General features: G+C 43.6%; 1 protein-coding gene across 3 annotated transcripts in view; it reads left to right on the top strand.

The window, feature by feature from the left end:
- The window catches only part of MTMR7 (myotubularin related protein 7), a 57,131-nt gene extending 34,036 nt beyond the window's left edge, over window positions 1-23,095 (top strand). For all 3 annotated transcript variants that reach the window (XM_077302089.1, XM_077302087.1, XM_077302088.1), the window contains 11 exons: window positions 2,784-2,941; window positions 3,864-3,992; window positions 5,352-5,486; window positions 10,869-11,001; window positions 14,730-14,839; window positions 16,285-16,410; window positions 17,435-17,484; window positions 18,058-18,258; window positions 18,921-19,052; window positions 20,882-21,008; window positions 21,538-23,095. In XM_077302089.1, coding sequence (XP_077158204.1) covers window positions 2,784-2,941; window positions 3,864-3,992; window positions 5,352-5,486; window positions 10,869-11,001; window positions 14,730-14,839; window positions 16,285-16,410; window positions 17,435-17,484; window positions 18,058-18,258; window positions 18,921-19,052; window positions 20,882-21,008; window positions 21,538-21,900 — 1,664 coding nt within the window. In that variant the 3' untranslated portion in view covers window positions 21,901-23,095. The remainder of the gene's footprint in view (window positions 1-2,783; window positions 2,942-3,863; window positions 3,993-5,351; window positions 5,487-10,868; window positions 11,002-14,729; window positions 14,840-16,284; window positions 16,411-17,434; window positions 17,485-18,057; window positions 18,259-18,920; window positions 19,053-20,881; window positions 21,009-21,537) is intronic.
- The last annotated feature ends 1,298 nt before the right edge of the window (window positions 23,096-24,393 follow it).

Raw genomic sequence — 24,393 nt, 5'->3', positions numbered from 1 at the left:
GATCTAATCCAGCATAGTTAATGCACATTCTTTTTGAAAAGTTTTGTCCTCTCCTGTTGTTCTTGGGTTTTTCCACAATGCTCAAGCTCGTCTTCTTATCTACATTGTCTTTTGCCCTCTCTTATGCACAGTACTGGGTTTTTGTCCCCATTTGTTACTGCTGGAAAGTGTTATCAAGTCACATCAGACGTCAGGCATCCCTGTAGGGCAGGGGCGGCCAGACTGTGGCTCTCCAGATGTCCATGGACTACAATTCCCATCAACCCCTACCAGCATGTGGGGTTTTCAAGGCAAGGGATGTGGTGGTTTTCCATTGCCTGGCTCTGTCACAACCTTGGTATTCCTTGGGGGTCTCCTATTCAAATACTAGCCAGGGTTGACTCTGCTTAGCTTCTGAGATCTGTCGAGATCAGGCTATTGCAGCTTTGTTATGCCCATGCTGCCCGTTGAACATCATTGCCTATCTTGTAGATTCCACTACATTCTCACCTCACTCCATTATTATATTCCCTTCTTTGGGTGACTTTCCCTTCTCAGGTTGACAGTTCATCTATACTTCGGCTTGCTTGCTTACATTGCATCATTTGTTCTTATTCCAAAGGCATAGGTTATAAAATTTTAATTTGACAATCATGGGGATTTTTTGCTGAAAAAAATGAAACACAAAAACAGACAATAGAAACTAATAATTTTGTATGAAAAGATGCTTAATTGTCTAATCTGAACGAAGTACACAAATTAAGCAAACATTCATGGTAACTGTTTCTTTTGTGCTGTTTATTGTGATTGTGCTTATCATGGAAGGGAACAAAAAGTTGTGCAGAGTGTAGAAGCTCTGCCTTTTGGCTTCCAGAAACCCTGTGGATACATGTGATATTGGTTCTGTTACCTTGATTCTGAATTTATTATTATTATTATATTTATTAACTGCCCTATCTTGTGAGATTGCAATCCCAAGAACACTTTCCTGGGAGTGAAGCCACTAAATAAGTGGGGGCTTACTTCTGAGCAGACCTGCTTAGGATTGCTTGCTAAATGTACTGGAGACTTCAGTCATGATGTGGATCATCATCATCATCATCATCATCCTTTCATAAAAGAAGAAAGGGGCATGAAGATCCTCTAATATCTGGTGGCAATAAACTGGGATTTATCAGGACTTTTGCTCCTGCTCAATATTGCAAATGTTTTGTAATCGATTAGCACAGAGAATCCAGAGAACATTTTGCTACCATTTCAGGACTGGAATTAACAAGACCGAGTTTACACTGGCGGATTGCCTGTGGTTTAGATCTGGATATATCTTTATTGCTGTATAGTTATCCGGTGTGACTTCAGTGTTGGCTTACTTCTGGAGCTTTCAGTTGTAATTTATTAACTCATTTTCTTTGGAATGCCAGAAGAAGGAGGCACTTGAAACTCTTCTGGTATAGCACTTCAGTCCCCCTGGGCACAAATAGTTGGCTAGAGTGTCTCCCCCTCCTTATTTCATTGTAACAGAATGTAAGGTATTTACTCGCCTTCTTCTTCTCCTGGGGAAAAGAAAAGAGCACAGCAGTAGCTTAATTCCCCACTGTAGTCACTTTAAAAGAGCAAGTATAAAAGTTAAGCATCTCTATTAGTTGGGCAAGAATTACTTTTGAGGTTGGCAATAATATCCCTTTGGTGATGGTTGTCCACCTGTGAAACTCTTCGCTCTCACCATTTGGGTTTGTAACGAACCTCCTGCATTTTGAGTGCCAGTGGAAAAATCTAGCTATTTCCCAGGGCTTTCAGTTGAGTGTAGGAATTTTTGCTCCCTGTACCCTTCAGTATTACTGGCTGTAATGTCTTGTGCTTGACTTTGATATGATCTGCCTATTTATTTGGGGTTTTTAAAATCTCCACCAGTTAATGAATTGCAGGGCTGTTACATTAATGTTTTAAATAGGTATTTTTGAAGATGCTTCTAGTTTTTCTTGCTGGTTTAAATTTTTTTCTGTGTGTGTTTACTGTGATTTGTTGTTGCATCTTAACACCCTACCCGCTTTGTAAGCAAGGAACATATTAGATTGAGAGGTGAGATATAAATACTGCCCCCCTTCGGCCAGGAATCCATTGTACTAGTTTTTGACTGCTCTTTTTAAGCTAGATACATACCACCTTCAGCATTTTGAGTAGAAAGGCAACTCAGAAATGTTTTAACTAAATAATAATTAGCTACATGTAGTAAAATAATCCATGAGTCTATGAATGCTGGTGTCATCTAATAATTAAGAGGGGAACAATTTTGGATGACATTGTTCTGCCGATCCAGGTGAATTTTTGATGAATTTTCCTGCCAAAGAGCAAACTATATGTTGTCAGAAGAAGACCGCAGTCACAAGCATGATGTGACCATACCAAGGTGTTTCTAAAAGAGATTATTCTGCCTTATTTAAGCAAATAAGCACAGCAGAAGGCAGCACAAATCTTAATGTTATGCACACAGCACCATCCCTTGGACCACTCTCCATACAATGTATACAATGGCCAAAAATAATCTGAGACATCTCAAACCGCAGCTGTCTACCAAATTTGGCCGTAGTTCGTCTGTGCAGACAAATTACTGAAGGTTTGTTTGAGGTCTCATCTTTCTTATTCTTGGAGGGAGTTATTCCAAGACATTGCCAACTTCATTTTTTATCATCTGGAAAAAAATATATGAGAGCATAATTTAGCAAATAAAAGCTGATATTTTGTGGTGGAACAATAATAATTCAAATAGATAAATTGTCTGTCTTCATTTCCCCCCTCCCCTTCAGTGAAATATGAAGAATTGTACTGTTTTTCTTTCAACCCCAAAATAAACAAAGAAGAACGAGAACAAGGCTGGAAGTTGATTGACCTAAAAGAAGAATATCATCGGATGGGGGTCCCAAATAATTACTGGCAGCTCAGTGATGTCAACAGAGACTACCGAGTGAGTCACTGCTATTGAAAGTGGGCCAAATAATATGTTACAGCCGTGATCCCCAACATGGCATCTATGGGGACAAGGGTTCCCACTGATGTGGTTCCTGATACTCATTTAGTTCCCTGGCAAAGCAAAAAGCTAATTCACCTCGCTGGAACTGGTGGTTCTTCAGAAGAGCCACCCCATCATAGCTGTCCCCATCAGAGGAAGATACTAGATTTAAATCTCACAAAATTTTGTAACTACCCTCCATGACAGCCATTTGGCGACTATTTTTTTCCCATGGCAGCCATTTTGTGGTGTAGCCGCTACCTTTTTTCAAAATCCCAAAAGCGTACACATACTCAACAAGTCTAAGGAAGTCTGCATTACAGACATTGTGTCTTCTTATGATTATGATTATGATCAATTCAATTTCTAAACCGCCCTTCTAAGACCTAACTGCTGTGTAGTTAAAGACATTTCATGATGTGGTTTCATTGTGCTGAAGGTTTATTTACATTCACTCCATTTCATTCTGCCACATACTGGAAGCAATGGAAAAAGATAATTTCTGAGCAGAATGTCAGGTTGTGTTTCTTCTTTAACTGAACTGCATTTGGAAGAAGCAGGGAGAAGACATGTTAATTCTACGGGGTGGCCACATTCTTCATTCTTAAATTATTACTATCCAGTTTTGCCAAAAGCCTGCCTACCTGTTTAGGAAAGCTAAACAAAGATTAGCTGAATTGTTGATCTTTAAATAGATAGATCTGTATTTGTTGGTAAGAAGGAATGAGTTTTCAATTTTTTTTCCTGCTCTTTTTAGTACAGTGTTCCTGAAATGTATAATTTGAGAAGTGCTTTGAAATAATCCATTAATAATCCAATAGAGCGTGCCCCAAAATATAATTGGCGAAGGGTCTTTTGTGTTTCTGCTTTTGGATAGGTGTGTGACTCTTATCCCACTGAAGTGTATGTGCCCAAATCCGCCACTGCCCATATCATTGTGGGAAGCTCTAAATTCCGGAGTAGGAGACGTTTCCCAGCACTTTCCTACTACTACAAGACCAATAATGTAAGTGTGGAATTGAATTTTAGATACAGTCTGATTTTAAAATATTTTGAGAGTGACAAATGATTAAGGTTATGTGATATGTGATAACTGAAAATATTTCCGATGGCTGTTTTTAAACTTTCAAAATTGTTTTTTACTAGTCATAAATAACTATGACCATTACCACCAATGATATCACATGCTTTAGTGAGAGGGTAAGATAAATAGGAGTATCTCTTCTAAGATGGAGGCTGGGATCCACAGGTGCTTGTAACTATTTATGCTAAAACAGTAAAAAAAAATAATACTGGGTTGGATCCTATAGTAAATTTCTGCTAATGGAACTGGTGCAATTTTTCCCTGTCATGCTGTAGACTTCTTGTTCGTGATGGTCCTGAATGCCATGGGTTGTGGCATTTCCAGGATCATTCTGATCAGCAGCAGGAAAGAGAAGGCAGGGAACTCCCATTCTCTTGATGGACACCTCTCCCAATAGTGGGAGATTTGCTGGGAGATCTAAGCCCTTGTATCATTAACCAAAGGATATCTTTTTAACTGGGAGTATAACTGACCAAACTTTAGAGCTCTGCTTTCAGAGTGGTAGCATATTGCTCCAGTCTTACAGTTAATGGGTCATCCAAATGTTTGCCATGAGTATACACTCCAGTTTGGCTTACTGTCACTAGAAGGCTTGTAGAGCCATTCAAAACAGCAATTTGTGCTTGTGACAACTAATTTCCATGGTCAATTTGCTATAAACTGGATAAAGTCCAGGCTAGCACAACCAACTGCACAGTCATTAACTGGGGACTATATCTACTGGTCTTATGTTTATTAAAGAAAAGCAGGAGAGTACCAGTGTCCTACTGTCTAGAATCCCATGATGCTACTGAATCTACAGCAAATTAGGCAGTTAATAGGTTTACCCCATGCATGGAAAGCTTGAGCCACTTACTAATAAAAATGATGGATTTCAAGCCATTGGTTCAGAGATTAATCCCACCAATTTAGAATCAATGGTGCCTACCGTTTAGAAGAACAGTGTGACTGTGGTGATAGTGTTGACTGCCTCCTAGTTTTTAAAAGGGGGCCATATTGAATAGGGGCTAAATGGAGAAAATGGCTCGGTTGGAGAGTGGAATCTATGCCATTATTCCCAGCTGACCACCCTTCCCTGACCAGGCTCCAACTCCCAAATCCCCAGGTATATCCTAACCCAGATTGGGCGGCCCTAAGGCAGCCATATTTTTTCTGGGCTCAGCCTTAACCTAGTTGAGTATTACTTTTTCAGTAGTAAACAGCGGTGCCTGTATTGCTAATGGGAAATGCTATGTGGGCATTCCAGATCTTCACTCACTTTATCTCTCTTTTCCCACACAGGCTTCCATATGTAGGAGCAGCCAGCCTCTGTCAGGCTTCAGTGCTAGATGCCTTGAGGATGAACAGATGCTTCAGTCTATCGCTAAGGCCAATCCAGGAAGCGATTTCATATATGTTGTCGATACACGGCCCAAAGTAAGAGGATTTGTATATTTTTACTGATTACTGTTATAAATTTGTCGTAAACCTCCCCAAGGTGACTAGACACAAGGGAGCGGTATAAAAATCCCCAAATCAATCAATCCTGACCGGAGGTTCCAGTCATGCATCTTACCTGTTTTGACCGGTAGTCTTGAAGATGCCAGAAAGGAAATTCTTCTGGTTTGTTCCTCAATAGGTCAAGGCTGAATATGATATGGAGAACCATCAGTGTTTATTCATCTTTTTACTCACTCACATAGGAAGCAAAGAGGGACTGTGGCACTCCGTGAGAGCACCCGTTTTTCATGTAGAAGATCCTAGGTTCAATCCCCACTGCTGGGACCTTAAAGGGTTGAATGTCTGTATAAATGTTAAAATTATATTACTTTTATTGCGCACAATTACAAAAACTCAAACAACCCTTTCACAGGGGTTGCGGCAGGGTGAGCAGTTTGGCCATGGGGGGGGGGAGCTGCCACTGTTGCTGATCCTCCTGCAGGCGCCTGCGCTCAGCTGCCAACCACTCCAGCAGTGCCTCCGGTGCAGCGCAGTCTCCTGCCAGGCTCTCCAGGTGGTAGCACAGTTCGGCGGGACAAGAGGGAAACTGAACTGAGAAACCCCGGAAAACAAAAACAAATTTATATGCAATCCTGAACAATGGATCTTCACGCCATTGGTCAGTTTTGGTTTAATTTCTGTGAAAGAACACTTGCATAATTTAATGGTTGGGGGTCACTACAACATGGGGAACTGTATTAAAGGGTCGTGGCATTAGGAAGGTTGAGAATCACTCCACTATGTGAACCACTAGACTGATGCATTTCGGCCCTTATAGGTCTGGTTTTGACACACGCCAGTTTGTTACACATATAAAACCTGTACAGCAACCAATAAAAGCTCCAATGTAAGAGCTGTAATCAGAATCACTTAATGATAGAAGATGTCTAGTTATCAGTCATTAGCTCTCTTCTAAAAGCTGCCCCAAAATTTCAATGATGTGTTTTCTTATTATTGCCTGTATTGCACTGAGTGAAGTGCAGTTGATAAACCCGTGGCCTGGCTTGGGATGCAGGAGTTTCATGGGGCCTTTGAGTGGCTAATGTTTACAGAAAAGAAGCTTCAGATACTCTGCTTGTTGAAGCTTTCGTCTCCTAGCCCAATATTGGAACCAGGCTAGAAGGAAAATGCTTTAAGCCAGGGAATGCTGAGACTTAATGTTAAATCTGTGGGTTCCAAGGAAGCCTGGACCCTTGGGAGTTCATCACCTCTTTATTAGGATCTCAGCATGGTGGTACAAGAGGCCAAACTGAACACAGAACCCCCTGGCAAGCCCCAACTTAAATACAATCACAAACAGTGGATCTTCTCCTGGACCATTGGTCAGTTTCGGTTTAAATTGACTGGATCCTGCAGACAAGATCTAGCAGTGTATTGGTCAATTACATTGCCTGTTTCAATCCTGCCACAAACACAACACTTAAGGTAGAGGAATGTTTACTACCTCTAATCAGTTTGTTGTATTTAAAACAGAAAATATTTTTTTCAAGCTGCATTTTACATATGAAGAGGTTATTGAATTTGCAAATAAATACATATGGATAACCTTGTTAAGTCTAATTTAGCCCTTACATGGAAACCTCCCTGGAATTTTAAAGATTTTGATTTAAACAGACATGTAGGACCCCTCATGGCTTAACACCGAGGAGTCTTTTAGAAGTCAACAGAACATGGAGCTCCTCTTATGGGTATGTGCCATAATTTGTGTCCTAGAAGAACATGTTGTTCCAGTGCAAACAGCATTTCCATATTTCACTAACATTTGAGAACTAGCAGATGGTTGGTTTGTTCACTTAGTGGATAATTTTCTCTTTTTATCGTAAAACACGAATGGCCACTTTGTGAAAGTAATCTCTATAACAGAGGAAATGGTTGTTGTCCCCCCTCCCCAATTTAGAATGCATTGTGTAACATTGTCCCATCACAGTGTAAAATGAATGCTTAGATTGCCAACCTCCAGGTGGGGCCTGGAGATCTCTAGAAGCCGTGGAAATTGGTTCCACAGGGGGGAAATGTCTGCTTTGGACGGCAGAGTCCTGCTGAAGCCTTTCTCCTCTCAAACTCTGCTCTCAGCAGGCTCCACCACCCAAATCTTCAGGTATTGCTCCACCCAGAGCTGGCAATCCTTCACTTTCTTGTGGCTATCTTAATACTGTTACATGCACCCTCTCTGTGTCGAGTCCCATGGGCAATGGCTGCAGCAAGGGCTGTGTTTCCTTTGAAGAAGAGAGCATTGGGAGGGTTGTGATATCTCTGTAATATTTGCTTAATTGATGTATACAAGTAGAACATACGTTTTACATTCCTAATCAGACTGTAGATCCCTAGAGATCATAGATCTACATGCAACCCCTGAATTCTCAATTCCAGCTAATTCCAGCTAGAAACTTTAAAATTACCTCTCCCCAATCAAAGTATGATTGTTACCTTTCCCTCAGACATCCATATGCACTTACAGAATACCTGCTTATCCAACTCCAGCCCTATGGGTGATTTGCCCTTCAGTGACCACCCGTAGTATTCCAGGAGCATCAGCATTGTTTTGTTTGCAGGGATCAAAGTGACCAAATTTTGCAGCATTTTGAGAAGCTTAAAACTGGCCACTTGTTATGTGCTTTTTTATTCTACCTAGAGTTGCCTGCTCCTATCAGGACCGGGAGGTCCCATGCTCTGGGGGCCCTCCACCTGGCACCAATCAGCTGGCCAGTGGGGAACTTGCTGGCAGGAAAACTGGGCCTTGGCCTGTGCTGCTGGCAACATGGCAATGTCGCTTCCAGTGCAAACTAGAAGTAATGTCACCATGTCGACAGCAATGCAGGGATTCTCAGGTATATCGGCAAAAACTATGATAAAAATGGCTTCTAACAGAGTTTTTGCTCAGATACCAGAGTGTTTCCATGTCACCAGCAATGTGATGGTGTGATTTCTGATGCACTGGGAGCAACAGCACCACATCGCTGGTAACACAGTTCTAGACCTAGTTTTCTTCCAGGTGCCAGGGGTAGAAGCTCTACCTTACTGGTAGATCTTCTGTGATGTCACAGTGCAACTACAAACTTTAATTCAGTAATGGAATGCTGACAATTGCTATAACTTTACAACATTCTAAATACTGTAGCAGCACTTCTACTATAGATATTCTGGAGTACACAGAAGAGGAAAAGTGGCTTTCTGTGGAGGTGGAGTCAATACTCTGAATTGGTGCAAGCAGCCTCTGTGTGTGAACAGCATGTTCTGCAACATCAGGGAAACCTTCCAAAGCTGCAATAGAACCCACCAGGGTCTGGTTTTGTTCCCCATTTCCTAGAACCACAAACTTACCACTAAAATTCTGCTTTTGGGAAGAATTAAGCAGCACCCACATCTATGAATGATCTGTAACATTTTCAAGGAGCAGTTGTGTGCTCCTGTCTCTGATGTTTCTTGAAACTGTTCATGATTAATTTACTGACTTGGTGCCTCTTAGCAAACAAGGAAGAGCATCAAAAATTCAACATCTGACAGCAGCTCAGCTTGCCAGTGTATACCGTGGTGTGCTGCAAAGAGACTGCCATCTGCTGGGCGTACTATATAGTTGCAGGCAGCATTGAGCAACCGTACACAGGCAACATCAGTCAGGAGAACACGCCTTTTATTAGTTGTACTTAATCCCTGCCATGAACTGGCCCTTTCACAAGACTGAAAAGCCACTGCCAAGCTTTTGCAGGCAAAATGTGACAGCTCTTGCGGCATATCTGCTAAACCCCAACTCTGCATCTGACTTCTGTGGTATGAAGAGCTATAAATACAGGGCACTGTCAAAAAATAAACGTTCCCATTAACCCAACAACTTTATTATGGTCTGAACCACATTCACAGGGGGAGTGACAAGCCGTTAGCCTCTTCTTTTTAAATAGTGACACTCCTGCCTGTCAGGATGACAGACTCGAAAACAACAACTTCTTTAGAAAGCGTTTATTTCAAAGCAGGTCTATCCAGGACGTTCAAAGGCGAAACTGACTTGTCAATTGAAAATGCAGTTCTTATCCCCCAAACTTTCCCCGCCCAAAGATGTTCACACACACACAGACACAACAAGCTCTTCACGTCCAGGTGCCGTCCGGGAATGCGTCCAATAATGATAACTTGCCTAGCATTGGCCTTGGAGCGCCCAGAGTTACTACTTGCAGCGATAACAGCACTTGTTACTTTGCTGGATAGTTAGCAGACAGTTCAGGCTTAGAAAACAGACAGACAACATGGCTACACTGAGGCTAAGACAGAATAAACCGTGGCAGTAAACAGGGGATTCTGACACTGCCTTTGTTTTACATAGAGCAAGTTTTCCCACTAGGCACATTTCTCTGCTTTGGTATGTGTGAGGGGATTGTTTTAATCCTCTAGAGCAGGGGTGAGCAAACTATGGCCCTCTAGAGCAGACGCTGGCAGGGGGCTCCTGGGAATTGTAGTCCATGGACATCTGGAGGGCCGCAGTTTGACTACCCCTGCTCTAGAGCATATAGAGTTGCTAGATCCCCTCATGGAAGAGGGGGTCTCCCACAGACAAGCTCTGCCTCCCAGCTGCTGTTCAGCTGTCTGGCAGGGAAACAACTGGGGAAAGGGAAAGGCCCAGATCTCATCCCCGGTGCCACACAGGAAGTGATGCTATCACACTAGTGATATCCTGTGCAGCACTCTGGTATTTGGGAGAAACTCTATGGCTGGCTTCTATCATAGCATTACCTGGATGTTGCTGGTACAATGATATCTTTTCCCATGTGACGCCAGTGACGAGGCCTGGATCTTTCTCGCTCTTCAGGTAAGTTCCACCCATCATCGGCTAGATCTAAAGGCTTTGAGCCGGATTAGTCCCACTCCAAAGATTGTACAATCTCCCATATTCAGTTTCACCCTGGAGGACCAACCAAGAGGGCACAGAAGACCAAGCCTGTCTCCTGGTGTTGCCTCCTCCTCCTGGTCTATACCAGTTTACTGCCTCTGAGCTCACTGCCCTTAACTCACCAGGACTAGTAACTTTACCTACCTCAGGGTTGTTTTGAGGATAAAATGGAGAAGGGAGAGCCATGTGAGCTGCTGGAGCTTTGGAGAAAAGCAGAATAAAACTCTGCTAGAAAAGTAGCCTTACTCATGTGTCTCCTTGTATGTCCAGTGAGTGCTGCCTGTTCATATGTAAAAATATACAACAAAATGACTTAGTTGATTATCAGCATTTCCCTTTTGAAATAAATCCACTTCACATCCTTTCTTTCTCTCCACAGTAAAGAGTGTGACCATTGTCTGTTCTGAACCTTAAATTTTTCTCTTTTTCTACATTCATAGCTCAACGCAATGGCAAACAGAGCCGCTGGGAAGGGCTACGAAAATGAAGACAATTACTCCAACATCAAGTTTCAGTTCATTGGCATTGAGAATATCCACGTCATGAGGAGCAGTCTCCAAAAAATGCTAGAAGGTATCCTGATGTCGAGAACAGCTTCATGCCACATGCTGACAGCTGCACTGCACCACTTCTGGGGCCATTCTGCTTTTTATTTGTTTGTTTGTTTTCGTATTCATATCCCGCAACTCCCAAACAAATCATTGTGGTGGGTAACATTCATGTCCACAATAAAATACAATAAAACAATTAAAACCACCCATTAAAGCATACCAGGTGGCCACAAATCCTCCCCTACTTAACAGCCTCCTTACAATACCTCCGTGGTGGGGAAGTGCCAGATGGAGAGGCTGATTCCAGGAGGGGCCCCAGATCTTCCTTGCTCTGGCCTCAACCTGGTGGAAGAGCTTTGTCTTACAGGCCCTGCGGAACCATGAGACCAACAATGGTCGCAATGCCAGAGGAGACTATTGTTGAGCTGATGCGGATGATCATTGCCACTGAAGGATCTTAGGCAAGAAGAGCAGGTTTTTTACTACCCGAAGGAGTCTCAAAGCAGCTTACAATTTCCTTCCCTTCCTCTTTCCATAACAGACATCCTGTGAGATAGGTGGGGCTGAGAGAGCTCTGAGAGAACTGTACCTGGCCCAAGGTCACTCAGCTGGCTGCATGTGGAGGACTGGCAAATCAAATCTACTTCTCCAGATTAGAAGCTGCTACTCTTAACCACCGTACCAAGCTGTCTCTTTGTAGCCCCTGAAGCATTGGCAGGATTGCTGGGCCTTGCCCTTGCTTGCCCGTGGACACTTCTAGGGCAAGGGAAGTTAACTGGCCAGTCGATCCCAGCTGGAGATTCCAGAGATTGGAGTAGGGATTTCCTATAAACGAGGCACATGTCCTTCTCCTAAGCTATAAGGTAAAGGTATCCCCTGTGCAAGCACTGGGTCATGTCTGACCCTTGGGGTGACGCCCTCTAGTGTTTTCATGGCAGACTCAATATGGGCTGGTTTGCCAGTGCCTTCCCCAGTCATTACCGTTTACCCCCCAGCAAGCTGGGTCCTCATTTTACCGACCTCAGAAGGATGGAAGGCTGAATCAACCTTGAGCCGGTTGCTGGGATCAAACTCCCAGCCTCATGGGCAGAGCTTTCAGACTGCATGTCTGCTGCCTTACCACTCTGTGCCACAAGAGGCTCCTAAGCTATAGTTTGTTTCTATTGTTGCCATTGGCCTGACTTAATTTCCATGCCATGGGTAGGACCTCGGGGAGCGGTTCTGCTAAGAGTGGCCATCTTCTTCTGATGCAGCTTGCAGGAGGAAGGCTTCCCCATTAACAGAACAGATCTGTAGGGAACCAACCCAATGTGCCAATTAATGAAGTTATGAGAGTGTCATCAAGTCACAGCTGACTTAGGGTGATGCCAGCAGGGCTCATGGGAATTGTAGTCCAGGGACATCTGGTGGGCCACAGTTTGCCTACCCCTGCCGTAGGGCTTTCAAGGCAAGAGACGTCCAGAGGCGGCTTGCCTTGCCTGCCTCTGTGTAGCAACCCTGGACTTCCTTGGTGTTCTCCCATTCAAATGCTGCCAAGTACCGATCCTTATTGAGTCATGAAACACACTGAGTGGCCATGGGTAGTAAAATTTTTCTCTGTATAATCTCTTTTACAGGGCTGTTGTGAGGATAAAATAATCCTTACACGACACCCTTACCCTGAGCCCTGTGGAGGATAAACAGATGTGAACAAATAAACACAAACCAGTCCCGTGGTTACCTCTCTTGCTGGCATTCTTTGCTGATGGGGCCAGATGCCTATCAATATGCTTTCCTTTCTTCCACACCACAGCTCCTCTCCTAGGAAGTGAAATAAGGTCATTTTGACAGTTGCTGAGCTTGCAAGAAATTTGAGCTCCCCCCTCCCTGGACACCCAGCAGCATTTTTCCTGTGCTTAAGGCCAGATCTGTCCCAAATTCTCGCGTCTGCAGATCCTTTTTATAGATTAAAGTGTTTCAGGGATATTTCCCCTCTCCCCCTGCTGATATGCAGATAGGGAGGCACCCATGGGATCTAATGGTGCTTTTGCTTACTGAGTTCCTATCTAAATGAATTCCCAGTTGAACGCCCGTCATTTTGCCTATACATAGCATTTGCCTGTAATTTAGGGCAGTGTGGACTTTGCTCAGTAAAGTTGAGAACAAATATTGGTTTTGATCGGGGAGCAGGGCTCTCTTTTGGTTTTATCGTTCACTTTGCAAACAAGCGGCCGCTGATTTCAGATCAAACGCTGCTGCTAATTGCGCACTCCACCATCTGCACAGATGCATTAATCAATTGACGGGCTTACTTGCTGTCAAGGCCCATCATGAAGAGATGCCATTTTAAGGGGTGCCATTTTGAAAACTGTCTTTTTGTGATAAAGTACGGCAAGAACGATCAGGGAGTGCGTGAAAGCTGGAAAGTCAAACACTGAGCCTCCAGGGAAGGGCGGGGTATACATCCCCCCCCCAAAAAAAATAAATGTCTATTGTGAATGGTGTGGGACTGGGGTTGCCAGCTGTGGGCTGGAAAATACTTGGAGACCTTGGTGTGTGTGTGTGGAGCCAGGAGTGGCCAGGATTCGGGGCGAGGAGGGATTTCAGTGTTGTATAATGCTATGGAGTCCTCCTCCAAAGCAGCCATTTTCTCCAGAGGAACTGATCTCTTTAGTCTGGAGATGACCTTTAATTCCAGGGGATCACCATGTGGAACACTCACCTTCAGAACGTCCAAAAATGTATTTATGCATGTTTGTTTATCCTTTCTCCCAGAGCGTTTACGATTTTACAAGCTCTGGTAGTGACTATAAATCAGTTTTCCGGATGTAAAATCACTCCTTTCCCAGCAGCTTAAATTAGTGGTATGAGCAAATGAGACTTTGCATTAGAATAGAAGGGACTGCTTCCTCAGGATCTGTGCCTAGCGCACACACACTTTCATTAGGATAGATTGCAAAGTCTTAGGGGTTTGATGCAGGACATTTGGCTTTGGAGCACTGATCTGGTCACTCGATGAGGCAAAGTTGGTAAACTCCATTGCTGGAAAACACAAGGAAGGTTCACTGTACGATGACTGCTATTGCCAATAGTAATAATAATTGACAGAAGAAAATACATCTCCATACATCCCTTATTTAGTGGAGTGGCAAAAAAATAACAACATCCTGTTGGATACCTGTGTGTCCAGAAGCTCTAGTTCTTTTTTCAAATAAAAGCTTTGAGGAGAGGAGCGATGCAGGAGGGAGGGATGCTTATCCCTTTTTCTGCTGGCCATTTTTCTGCTCAAAATCAGTCATACTCAGTTGTCCCCGCCCACCCGCCCCATGGAGCTCCAGAGGGGAAGTAAGCGGGTAGGGATTTGAAGGGGGCAAGGGTTAAGAGCCCCTCTCCTCCATTCAAAGTAGAAGTCTGCTAAGTCTGCATTTCATTTAAAGGGTGGAAATCAAAGCTTTAAGTATACACATCTGCATGTAAATTGCGATTTGCTTTGAATTCATGAGCTGGCTCCATTTAACAGCCGTTGACTTTGCAGTAATGTAAGGGGATGTGAAAATTCTTGTCTGTCTCTGTCCAAGGTTTCCCCTTCACATTTGTAGGCCTTTATTTGGCAATTAAGTAATATACGGGCCTGTGCAAACCAGTTTCTGGTCCCTTAGAAATATCTGGAATATTTCCATAAAGGACTGGGAGCGAATGTTGGAACTGACCCTGTGAAACCAAGGAATCCAAATGTTTGACCATGTATTGAAATTGTGACTTTCTTTACAGTTTGTGAGCTGAGATCTCCTTCGATGAATGACTTCCTCTGGGGACTGGAGAATTCAGGCTGGTTAAAGCACATCAAAGCCATCATGGACGCAGGCATTTTTATTGCCAAGGTATAGGACTTCTTGGGAAACTGCGGGGAAAGCTGATTTAGGAAGCAGAAAATCTGGCTGATGGCCTTGCCTTAAGAAATAACTGTGGCCCTCAAAGGTGTTATGTTTCAGTGCTCAAAGTAATCATGTGTTTCAGTGAGAGCAGATACAGTGTGGAACAGCGTTACTCAAGCAGTTGTAGGTTTGGGGCCCCCTGTTTCATTCTGATCTTCTACCCCTGGAGTCATCACTTGGCTTTATCATCTGACAAGATTCTTTAATTGTATGTGAATGCAATACATTATCAAAAGGAAAAAAGATGGTAATCAGAGCTGGAGCTCTGGGCAGCCATTCCAAGGAGCAGAATAAAATGATAAGCCAGTTGTTGGGAGAACAGATAGAGGATCAGTGGGCCAGTAGGAAGACCTTTTCAGATATGACTAATACAGGCCGCCTGCTAAATAACAGCTTGTAGTTCCATTTCTGGCCTGTAGTGGCATCAGCCTGCTTTTTCAACATTCATGTGAACGCTTCCAGTGGGTCAGTGAAAGTGTTACCTCAGTCTTATGTCATAATTAAGCTAGGTCTGTGGTAAAGCCAGCTGTATCCATACACCTTGGCTGGGCACCTACCCTGGCCATGGAAGTTGCAATGTTCGGCTAAAGTTCTGGGTACCTGGGGATACTTGGGCCTTAAGTGTCACTTTGCTGCCAAATGAGGACCAAGACTAAGGGGGGAGTCTTAGCTGTGCCTTATGGATCACGTTAGTTAAGTAGACAAAGACAGCCTGAAGTGTCAGGATATCTGTGGGGGCAAACCTGGTACACTTGAAATATAATCTGTATGGAATGAATGGACCCTGTAGAAAATGTTGTGCGTGGAGAACTGTCAGTTATTATTACGTGCACTGAACGTGAAAGGCCCTGCAGATGGTCCTCCTCATTCACCTAGTGGAGTCTGGATTAAATACCATGTTCACATCTTCCTGGAACCTGCTCTCTGCCCCTGGATAGATGGTTCAGATGGTAAATGCATTGATTGATTGATTTATCACGGGGTCTGTATAATGTAGCCAGGAGATCAGAGGACTGTCTGGCAGCCAGGCAAGTGACGTTGGGAGGTGATTTGCCATTTCCTGCCTCCACGTCATGACCCCCCTGTGTTCCTTGGAGGAACTCCATCCAGCTCCTAGGTCTCCCATCCAAATACTAGCTGTAGCTTCTGAGATCTGATGGGAATGGGCTTGCCTAGGCTATCCAGGTCAGGGTATGGAAGGCAGAGAGGACAGCTCTGGCTCCCACCCATACCAGATTCAGGAATTTAATATCTGATCCTGCTGATGGAGGCATTCTGGGTTGAAAGTTTTTGCACCTGTTTGGTGAACTTCTCTCTGTAATGCTTATTTCATACAGGAAACCAACTGCTCCTTGTTACCTATCTATCTCCTCCCTCCCTCTCTGTTTCAGGCTGTAGCTGAAGAAGGCGTGAGTGTTCTCGTCCACTGTTCTGATGGATGGGACCGGACCTCTCAGGTTTGCTCTGTAGCAAGCCTTTTGCTTGATCCGTTCTATAGAACTATGAAAGGATTTATGGTAAGCAAATCTGCTGTACACGGAGGCGGGTCTCGGAAACTGGTGTGCCCCGTAATGCCAAAGTGTTCAGGGATAAAAGGGTTTCCCACAGAATGAAACCATTTTCACTGGTATAACTCCCTTGTATGTGTTTTCATGCCAGTGGGACAATGGCTAAAGCATTGCTGAAAATTCAACAAGGTGGAACAAGGGCATTATCACTTCCTTTGTAACCTTCTGTCTTTTAAAAATTGTCCAAGATCATCACAGAAAAAGACAAGTATAAAAATACATAAGTTAAGATAGCAAAATAGTGCAAAACTGAAAAAAAAACAAAAAACACAATCTCATCTCACAGTAAGAGAGGAGGACAATCATCCCAACATACCAAAGCCATGAAAATCTAACTGTGTAGAACCAAGAGCTGTAACAATAAAGAGGGCGGACGGCAGTCAGAGATAGGAGGGTGTCCCGCTTCCAGAAAGGTGGTGATGGAAGGGAGTTACATTTGGATAGGCCAGAGCTGACCAGCTATTGCTATGGACTCTCAAGGCAGCTCAAAGCTCCTCTTTGCATTCTCAGTACCAAAGCAGCTATATAGAGCAGGGGTAGTCAAACTGCGGCCCTCCAGATGTCCATGGACTACAATTCCCATGAGCCTGGGGCTCCTGGGAAATGTAGTCCATGGACATCTGGAGGGCCGCAGTTTGACTACCCCTGGTATAGAGGTTGCCATGATTCTGCTTCTTTGGTGCTATCCTCAACAAATAAGAAAAAGAGTTGGTACTTATATGCTGCTTTCTCCCAGTGTTTGTTGAAGTTTTGCTGGCAACACTGTTTGTGCTGTGGTCCTGAATGGAATCGCCATTCCACACACCGTGTGTAAGAAATACAACAATGCTGTGAACTCCATTGACAGATCTCCTACTGTGGAATGCAGGGGAGGGGACTCACAGTGAGGGTGGTTTGGCAACTTTCCCCTGCTGGCTTCAAACTTCACCTGAACTCCATTGCTTGCTACTTACCTACCCTTCTCTCATTTTAGGTATTAATCGATAAGGACTGGGTTTCATTTGGTCATAAATTTAACCACAGGTAAGCATGGTTGGCTAATGTAGACTTTTCCCAATGCTGTGGCCAACTTGAGTACAATCTTCCTGGTTGCTATTGGAAATTAAATGAAGAGAGTTTCTAACTAGCTACGGAAATTTTCTAAGCTATTTGAACCTCTCCTGAGCCATTTTGAATGAAGCCCAGATCCCAAAAGTGATCCCCCCCCCTCAGCCATGGGACTTCCCCTTTTGCCTTAGGCACAGGTGACAGAGAAGGCAGCAGCATGAGGACGGTGTTGCAAACACACTGGTGCAGTGAGGCATGGCAAATGCAGTTCCCATCCTTCCTTGTTCCAATGGGCATTACAAACTATGCTTGTAGCTATATCGAGGCCTACATTCCAGGGCTCTGGTTCTCACTTGTTGCTTTGGTAAAGTTTGGGGATAGTGCAGGGGTGACCATTACCACCCCAGTATACACACTAGCTTTTAGCTCTGAGGCACTGGCAAATTATACAAAATCAGCCTTTTAATGTTCATCTCAGAGGTTGGATCCTATTCATTTTTATGCATCCTTCCATATAAGGGACTGACTTTTTCCATGGGATCGTTTTAGGTATGGCAATTTAGATGGCGACCCAAAGGAGATCTCTCCCGTGATCGACCAGTTCATCGAGTGTGTGTGGCAACTGATGGAACAATTTCCTTGTGCCTTTGAATTCAACGAAATGTTCCTAATCCACATACAGCACCACATCTATTCCTGCCAGTTCGGGAATTTTCTGTGCAACAATCAGAAGGAGAGGCGAGAGCTGAAGTAAGACGGACTTTCTCTTAAACCATAAGCTTACACTCCTTCTTGTTACTTTGCATTGCAAAGCATTTTGAGGAATGGGAGGCTACAAAACACACAGCTTGTCCCATGGAAATTCCCCCCCCCCCCCGCCTTTTCCTGATTACAGCTTTGCAGTCAACATGCCTTCAGAGTGGACAGTAAAAGCTTGGGCTTTTAGTAGCTCATTCTTTCCCATTCTACAGAGGTTCTTAGTGTAGTGGTGAAGAGCAATGGACTCCAATTTGGAGAACTGGGTTGGATTCCCCATTCCACTACATGCAGCCAGTTGGGTGAGCTTGAGCTAGTTTTAAGTTCTCTTAGGGCTGTTCTCAAGAAACAGTTCTTTTAGAGCTCTCTCAGCCCCACCTACCTCAGAGGGTGTCTGTTAGAGGGACAGGAAGGGAAAAAGTCTTTACAAGCTGCTTCAGGACTCTTTCAGGTAGTGAAAAGTGGTGTATAAAAAACCCAGCTCTTTTTTAAATGTTGTTTTTCTAAGTGACCCATCAGCCGATTTTTCCTGAATGGCCATCTGAATTCTAGGCTCCCTAACTACAGACTTACTTTCTCAGTTTCCTTACACCTATGGACTTTGGAGAGAAAAGGTCTAGCAGAGCAATTCACAGACTTGCATTTTAAACCCTCAGGATTCAAGAACGGACATATTCACTTTGGGCTCATTTATGGAAGAATCGTGCTGATTACATGAACCCTCTGTATAGGGAAGACAATAACCAGACCTTGAATCCACAGTCAGCTCCTTGGCATTTTGTTTACAAGTAAGTGAGGTTCTTGCCATTGGCTGTTCTTTACCAGAATGTTCTAGGCTAAAAAGCCACTGCCCGTATTCTGTGCTTTATTCCAGTGTGTACATAGATAATTCAATGAAAACTCAGCTTTTTTCATTCATTAGCTTTACAACAAGCTATTTCTATCCCAGTTATGTAAAAGGTATAGAAGTGCATTTACAGCCATTCCCTGAAAAAGTTAAGAGCAGTTTATATGATTGCTAACTGAAATCCTACCTTATACGGGTAGGGACAACATTTACCAGTTTCTCCAACTTCTTATTAAAAGGGCTTTTGTGTTGCTTATTGTCTGATTTACTAAAATAAAATAAAAAATTACATTCAAGACAAATCCTAAGTCAGCTGCATGTCTGAGAATGAAGTACATCTGAAGTGCGTGGGTTTGGCAAAGAAAGGAATAATCCATCTACCATCAGTGCTTATCGTATTACAGTCTCTTAAAATAGCTTCTTAAGCCCTTACTTGACTGCTCCATTCTGAATCCACGTCTGATTTGTACTTAACCCAGTCACTGATCTACTTATGAGCACGCGGTCAGCCTCTGACCACATGTAACTGGAGGAATCAGGCAATAGGGGTAGGCCAGGCTCATCCAAGCCATTCCCAGGGCATTTTTGCACACTGGTAAAAATAGCATTATGCCAGCTGAATGGCGTAGAGCTAAATATTATCACACCTCCAAGCCACTCCTCACCTTTTTGCTGTCTCTTGTCTGCCACCTTTTTGCACTTCTAATCCTCCACAACTGCTGCTGGAAATGGCAGAAGAGAGCAACACACGTTATGTGTGACTCTCTTCCGCCTGTCAATCAATCTCTGTTTTAAAGGTCCCGCAATGCCCACTATTTTTTTTTTAATTCATACTTCTCCGTTTAAACGCCTATGCATAGATGCAGGGTGCTTTTTGAATGCCACCCCTTATGGAATCACGAGTCTTTAGATGCTTTTAAACATTAATCTAAATCCTGATTTGGGCGGGGGGACGACCTTTAGAGAGGCATGCTTTGTGTCACAACTTTGGGGAAAAAATACTTTTATTTCTGGTATTGCCTGCACACTTGTCCACCTATTCGTTGCTCCAGGCGGGACATTGGAGGCAGAGGCAGCGCTTCTTCGCCTCCATACATTTTTTTGGCTGGTGGCCTGCTGGTTGTCCACTGGGGGATAGCACTTTTTAGGTTGGTGAATACACTTTTGGGGATTCACCAACTCATGCTTTAAAATGGAGGATATAGCAAGCAGTTTGCTGGCCAGACGTGGGAGGTTGGCAACGTCATGCGGAGCGGCCAGAATATAGCGTCTTCAGAGCGTAATGTGATGATAAGTTTATGGCATGCAGAAAAGCCCCCAGTATTTGTTTCAATGTATCCCATTCTCATGAGCCTCTTGTGGCGCAGAGTGGTAAGGCAGCCGCCTGAAAGCTTTGCTCATGAGGTTGGGAGTTCGATCCCAGCAGCCGGCTCAAGGTTGACTCAGCCTTCCATCCTTCCGAGGTCGGTAAAATGAGTACCCAGCTTGCTGCTGGGGGGTAAACGGTCATGACTGGGGAAGGCACTGGCAAACCACCCCGTATTGAGTCTGCCATGAAAACGCTAGAGGGCGTCACCCCAAGGGTCAGACATGACTCGGTGCTTGCACAGGGGATACCTTTACCTTTACTTTTATCCCATTCTCAGAAATGGCTTCTGTTTATGTCCTAATGGAGAACAATTATTGAGCAGCAGCAAATTCTTTCTAGCGCTGTCATGCTCTTTGTGACATTTTTCATTTTTGCAAATATATGGATATTTTCCCTTCCAGGTTCTGGAGTGGCATGTACAATCGCTTTGAAAAAGGTTTGCATCCTCGGCAGTCTGTGACTGAATACCTTATGGCGGTAAAGGAAGAAACACAGCAGTTGGAAGAAGAGCTGGCAGTCCTAGAAGAGGTAGGAGTCCTTGGGCTGGAATCTTAAGTTCTGCTTCTTCTTGAGTGGCTCCCTTTTCCGTTGTGGGGCTGAGGAGTATGTTCATCCAGCACTGGGAGCTTCCATGCCTGACAGATCAGTATCTTTCAATGAGCCAAAAAGCACCTTGGAGCAAAGTACTGCCTAACAGAGGACTGACTCTGCACAAGAAAGTCCACAGATAGGAGCAGATCTGAGGTTTGGCTCATACATGGTTATGACTGTTGCAAACGGCATATTCTCTTGCTAGATGGGCTATCATTCCAAATATGAACAAGAACCTGCCAAAAAGGGGGGTGGGGAGAATACATTTCTCAGGCTAAAGATACGTTGCCTGGAGAAACCAGCCAGTCTCCTAAATCTCCACTGCAGTTTTGCCTTCCTGTTGGCTTCTGCAAGAGTCTCTTCCAGAGTTATTGTACAGGTTTCCACCAATGTGTGTGTGTCCATGACATCGGTATAGTTACGTAAATGCTAACTATGGAATGAATTCTTGTTTCTCGACTCACAGAGATTGGCAAAGCTCGGAAAAGTGCAATTAAATAACGGCGAGATGACACAGCAACAAAATGGAATCGGCAAGTTGCGACTTTCTACCTCTAACAACAGCGTAGCCAACAAACCTCAGGATTATATTGGCAACCTGAAGTCATTTCCCTCTCGGAGTCCTTCTCAGGGAGACGAAGAAGATTCAGCCCTGATTCTTACGCAAGATAACCTGAAAAGCTCCGATCCAGACCTTTCAGCCAACAGCGATCAGGAATCGGGGGTGGAGGATATGAGCTGTCGGTCCCCGAGTGGAGGAGGTTGTTTGCCCAGTGAGGATAGCATCAAAGATCGTGATTCCGATGAAGCCGTTTGTCTCACTGTCTGAAACAGCAGCTGGCCAGCAGGTGATCAGACTGTCTGTTTTAGAAAAAAGATTGTCCAAAGAAAGGGAGTTGTGCAATTGCGCAGTTCAATAAAAAGCCAGGTGTGATAAAGTTGTCAGCTAGAATGTGAGAATGGGAAGACATCTCTCACATTTACAGCATCCATGTCTTTACTGAATTACTTCACCTTCCCTGGATCTTTTGAGGAGAGGTACAAAACGAAAGCTTTATATTTAACTTGCAATGATTCATTCATATTATGGGTTGGCAAGCAAATGGCACCCATTCCAAAAGAGAAGTGCTCACTGATATAAATCATGCCAAAAAAGCCCCACCAAAAACACTAGAGTCAAGAAATTTGTTAGGGATCGTATTTCCTCCTGATTTTCAGTTTTTGACTAGAATATCCTTAGCAGGTTTAGTGGTTTGCCATTAAATAGTTTTGCTAAAGATAAAACAATGAACCAACATAAAAGTTACTGGAGTTATCTTATTGGCTATTGGAATAAGACCAATTTTGTATCTACACTATAAGCATGTCTCTGTGTATAGTGGTTAAGAGTGGACTCTGATCTGGAGAGCCAGGTTTGATTCCCCACTCTTCCACATACAACTAGCTGTGTGACCTTGGGTTAGTCACAGTTCTGTTAAGAGCTCTCAGCCCCACCTACCTCACATGGTGTCAGCTGTGGGGAGAGAAAGGGAATGACGTTTGTAAGCTGCCTTGGCACTCCTTCTGACAGGGAAAAGTGGAATATAAAGAACCAGCTCTTCTCTGGAAAACACTGAGGCTTCTTCAAAGAATCCTAAAAATTGTATCATGAAGGTCCCAAGAATGAATCTGTTAAAATCCCTGAGCACTCCCACAGGACTACATTCCTCGGGGCCAAGAGAATGGCTGTATGATCAACTTAAACAATGTGTAGATACTCATACTGCTATAAGGCAGGAAATACCAACACATGGCATTGTACTACTCGTGTCTCCTACTTGTACGTGGTAAGTTTATTGTGCATTAGGGATTCTCTCCTACTGCCTCATTTGCCATTTGTAGGCTTGCCGACATACATCGTGGAGGCCTTTAAATATCATTGCACTCAAATTTAACAAACTCTCCACAGAGATTTCTAATGTCATCAAACTACTGTGTCTGTAAATTGGTGTGGATTTAAAAAAATAATAAATCCTATACAGATATATGTTTGTTAGAGCATGATCTTTCAGTGTTTAACTAGGGGTGTGTGTCAGGCCTTTTCTACCAACTGAGGGGACCCACACAGCCTCTTATGATTTTGGAGAAATGGGTTTGTTTTAAATTGTAGACCTTTTCCCCTGTTACAAGAAGAACAGTGATCACTGAGGCAGGAGTTGTATGTAAATAGAGAAGACAAGTTATTAACAGATTGGCTTAAAAAAACACAGATCTGCAGTGGAGGTCTCTGGATTGTCTAATCTGATATACTTGGTTTAATTCCTGACTGCTCCACATGCAGCCAGCTGGGTGACCTTGTGATAGTCACAGTTCTCTTACAGCTGTTCTGACAGAGCTCTCTCATCTTCCCACCTATCTCACATGGTGTTACTTGTGGGGAGAGGAAGGGAAAGGAGTTTGTAAACAGCTTTGAACTCCTTTGGATAGGGAAAAGTATAAAAAACAGCTCATCAGAATCATAAAACCATGGTGTTGGAAGGGACATCCAGGATCATCTAGTCCAACACCCTGCACAATGCAGGAAACTCACAACTACCTGCCCACCCACAGTGACCTCAATTTCATGCCCTGGTGATTCCCACCCCAAAGTACATTGGCTTGTATCCCTCCCTTTAGAATTTCCAGGGGTTCAAGCAGGAGGCTTTTAACTGATTCTCCCTATTATGAAAAGGAAAATGCTCAAGGTGAAGAGACACTCAGAAGCGGCTCTCCATGCCTACCTGTATAGCGACCCTGTGTAATCTCCCATCCAAATCCTAACCAGGGCTTCTGAGATCTGGAAAGATCATGGTATCTTTTGTTCACTACAGAGTTTGTATTCTAACCTTTGTCTTTTATTTTTCCCTACCAGTTACATGGAAAAATTTAATATACGTGTACTGAAATAGCAATGTGTAATAGTTTAAATATCTCCCTCAAATATTGCGTATATTTGATTATTTTCTTATAGAAAATGAAGACATTGACACTCTAGATTACATAATTGAGCCCAACAGTTCAATTTTATATGTTAAGTGGTAAATGGGGCCATTTTCAGTTTCCCCCAGTATTTCAGAACACCCCTTCCCCCCACGGTTTCAAAATTTCCGGCAATTCCCCACCTCCCCAGAAGATCAGCATATGCAGTGTGAGGTGTTGTTTCCAAAATAGTCTTCCCTCCAGCTGCCTCCACACAAACTGGATCAGGAGGTAGGAGGTAGCAGCTTCTCCAAATATAATGTGCTGTTTATGTATTGCTATAAATAAAGGAATTCTGAAAAATACCGGCACTAACTCTACTGCA

The sequence above is a fragment of the Paroedura picta genome, chromosome 10 (assembly GCF_049243985.1).
Source record: "Paroedura picta isolate Pp20150507F chromosome 10, Ppicta_v3.0, whole genome shotgun sequence".
Taxonomy (NCBI): domain Eukaryota; kingdom Metazoa; phylum Chordata; class Lepidosauria; order Squamata; family Gekkonidae; genus Paroedura; species Paroedura picta.
Note: the sequence above shows the minus strand (reverse complement) of the source record. Positions and strands in the feature narration are given on the sequence as shown.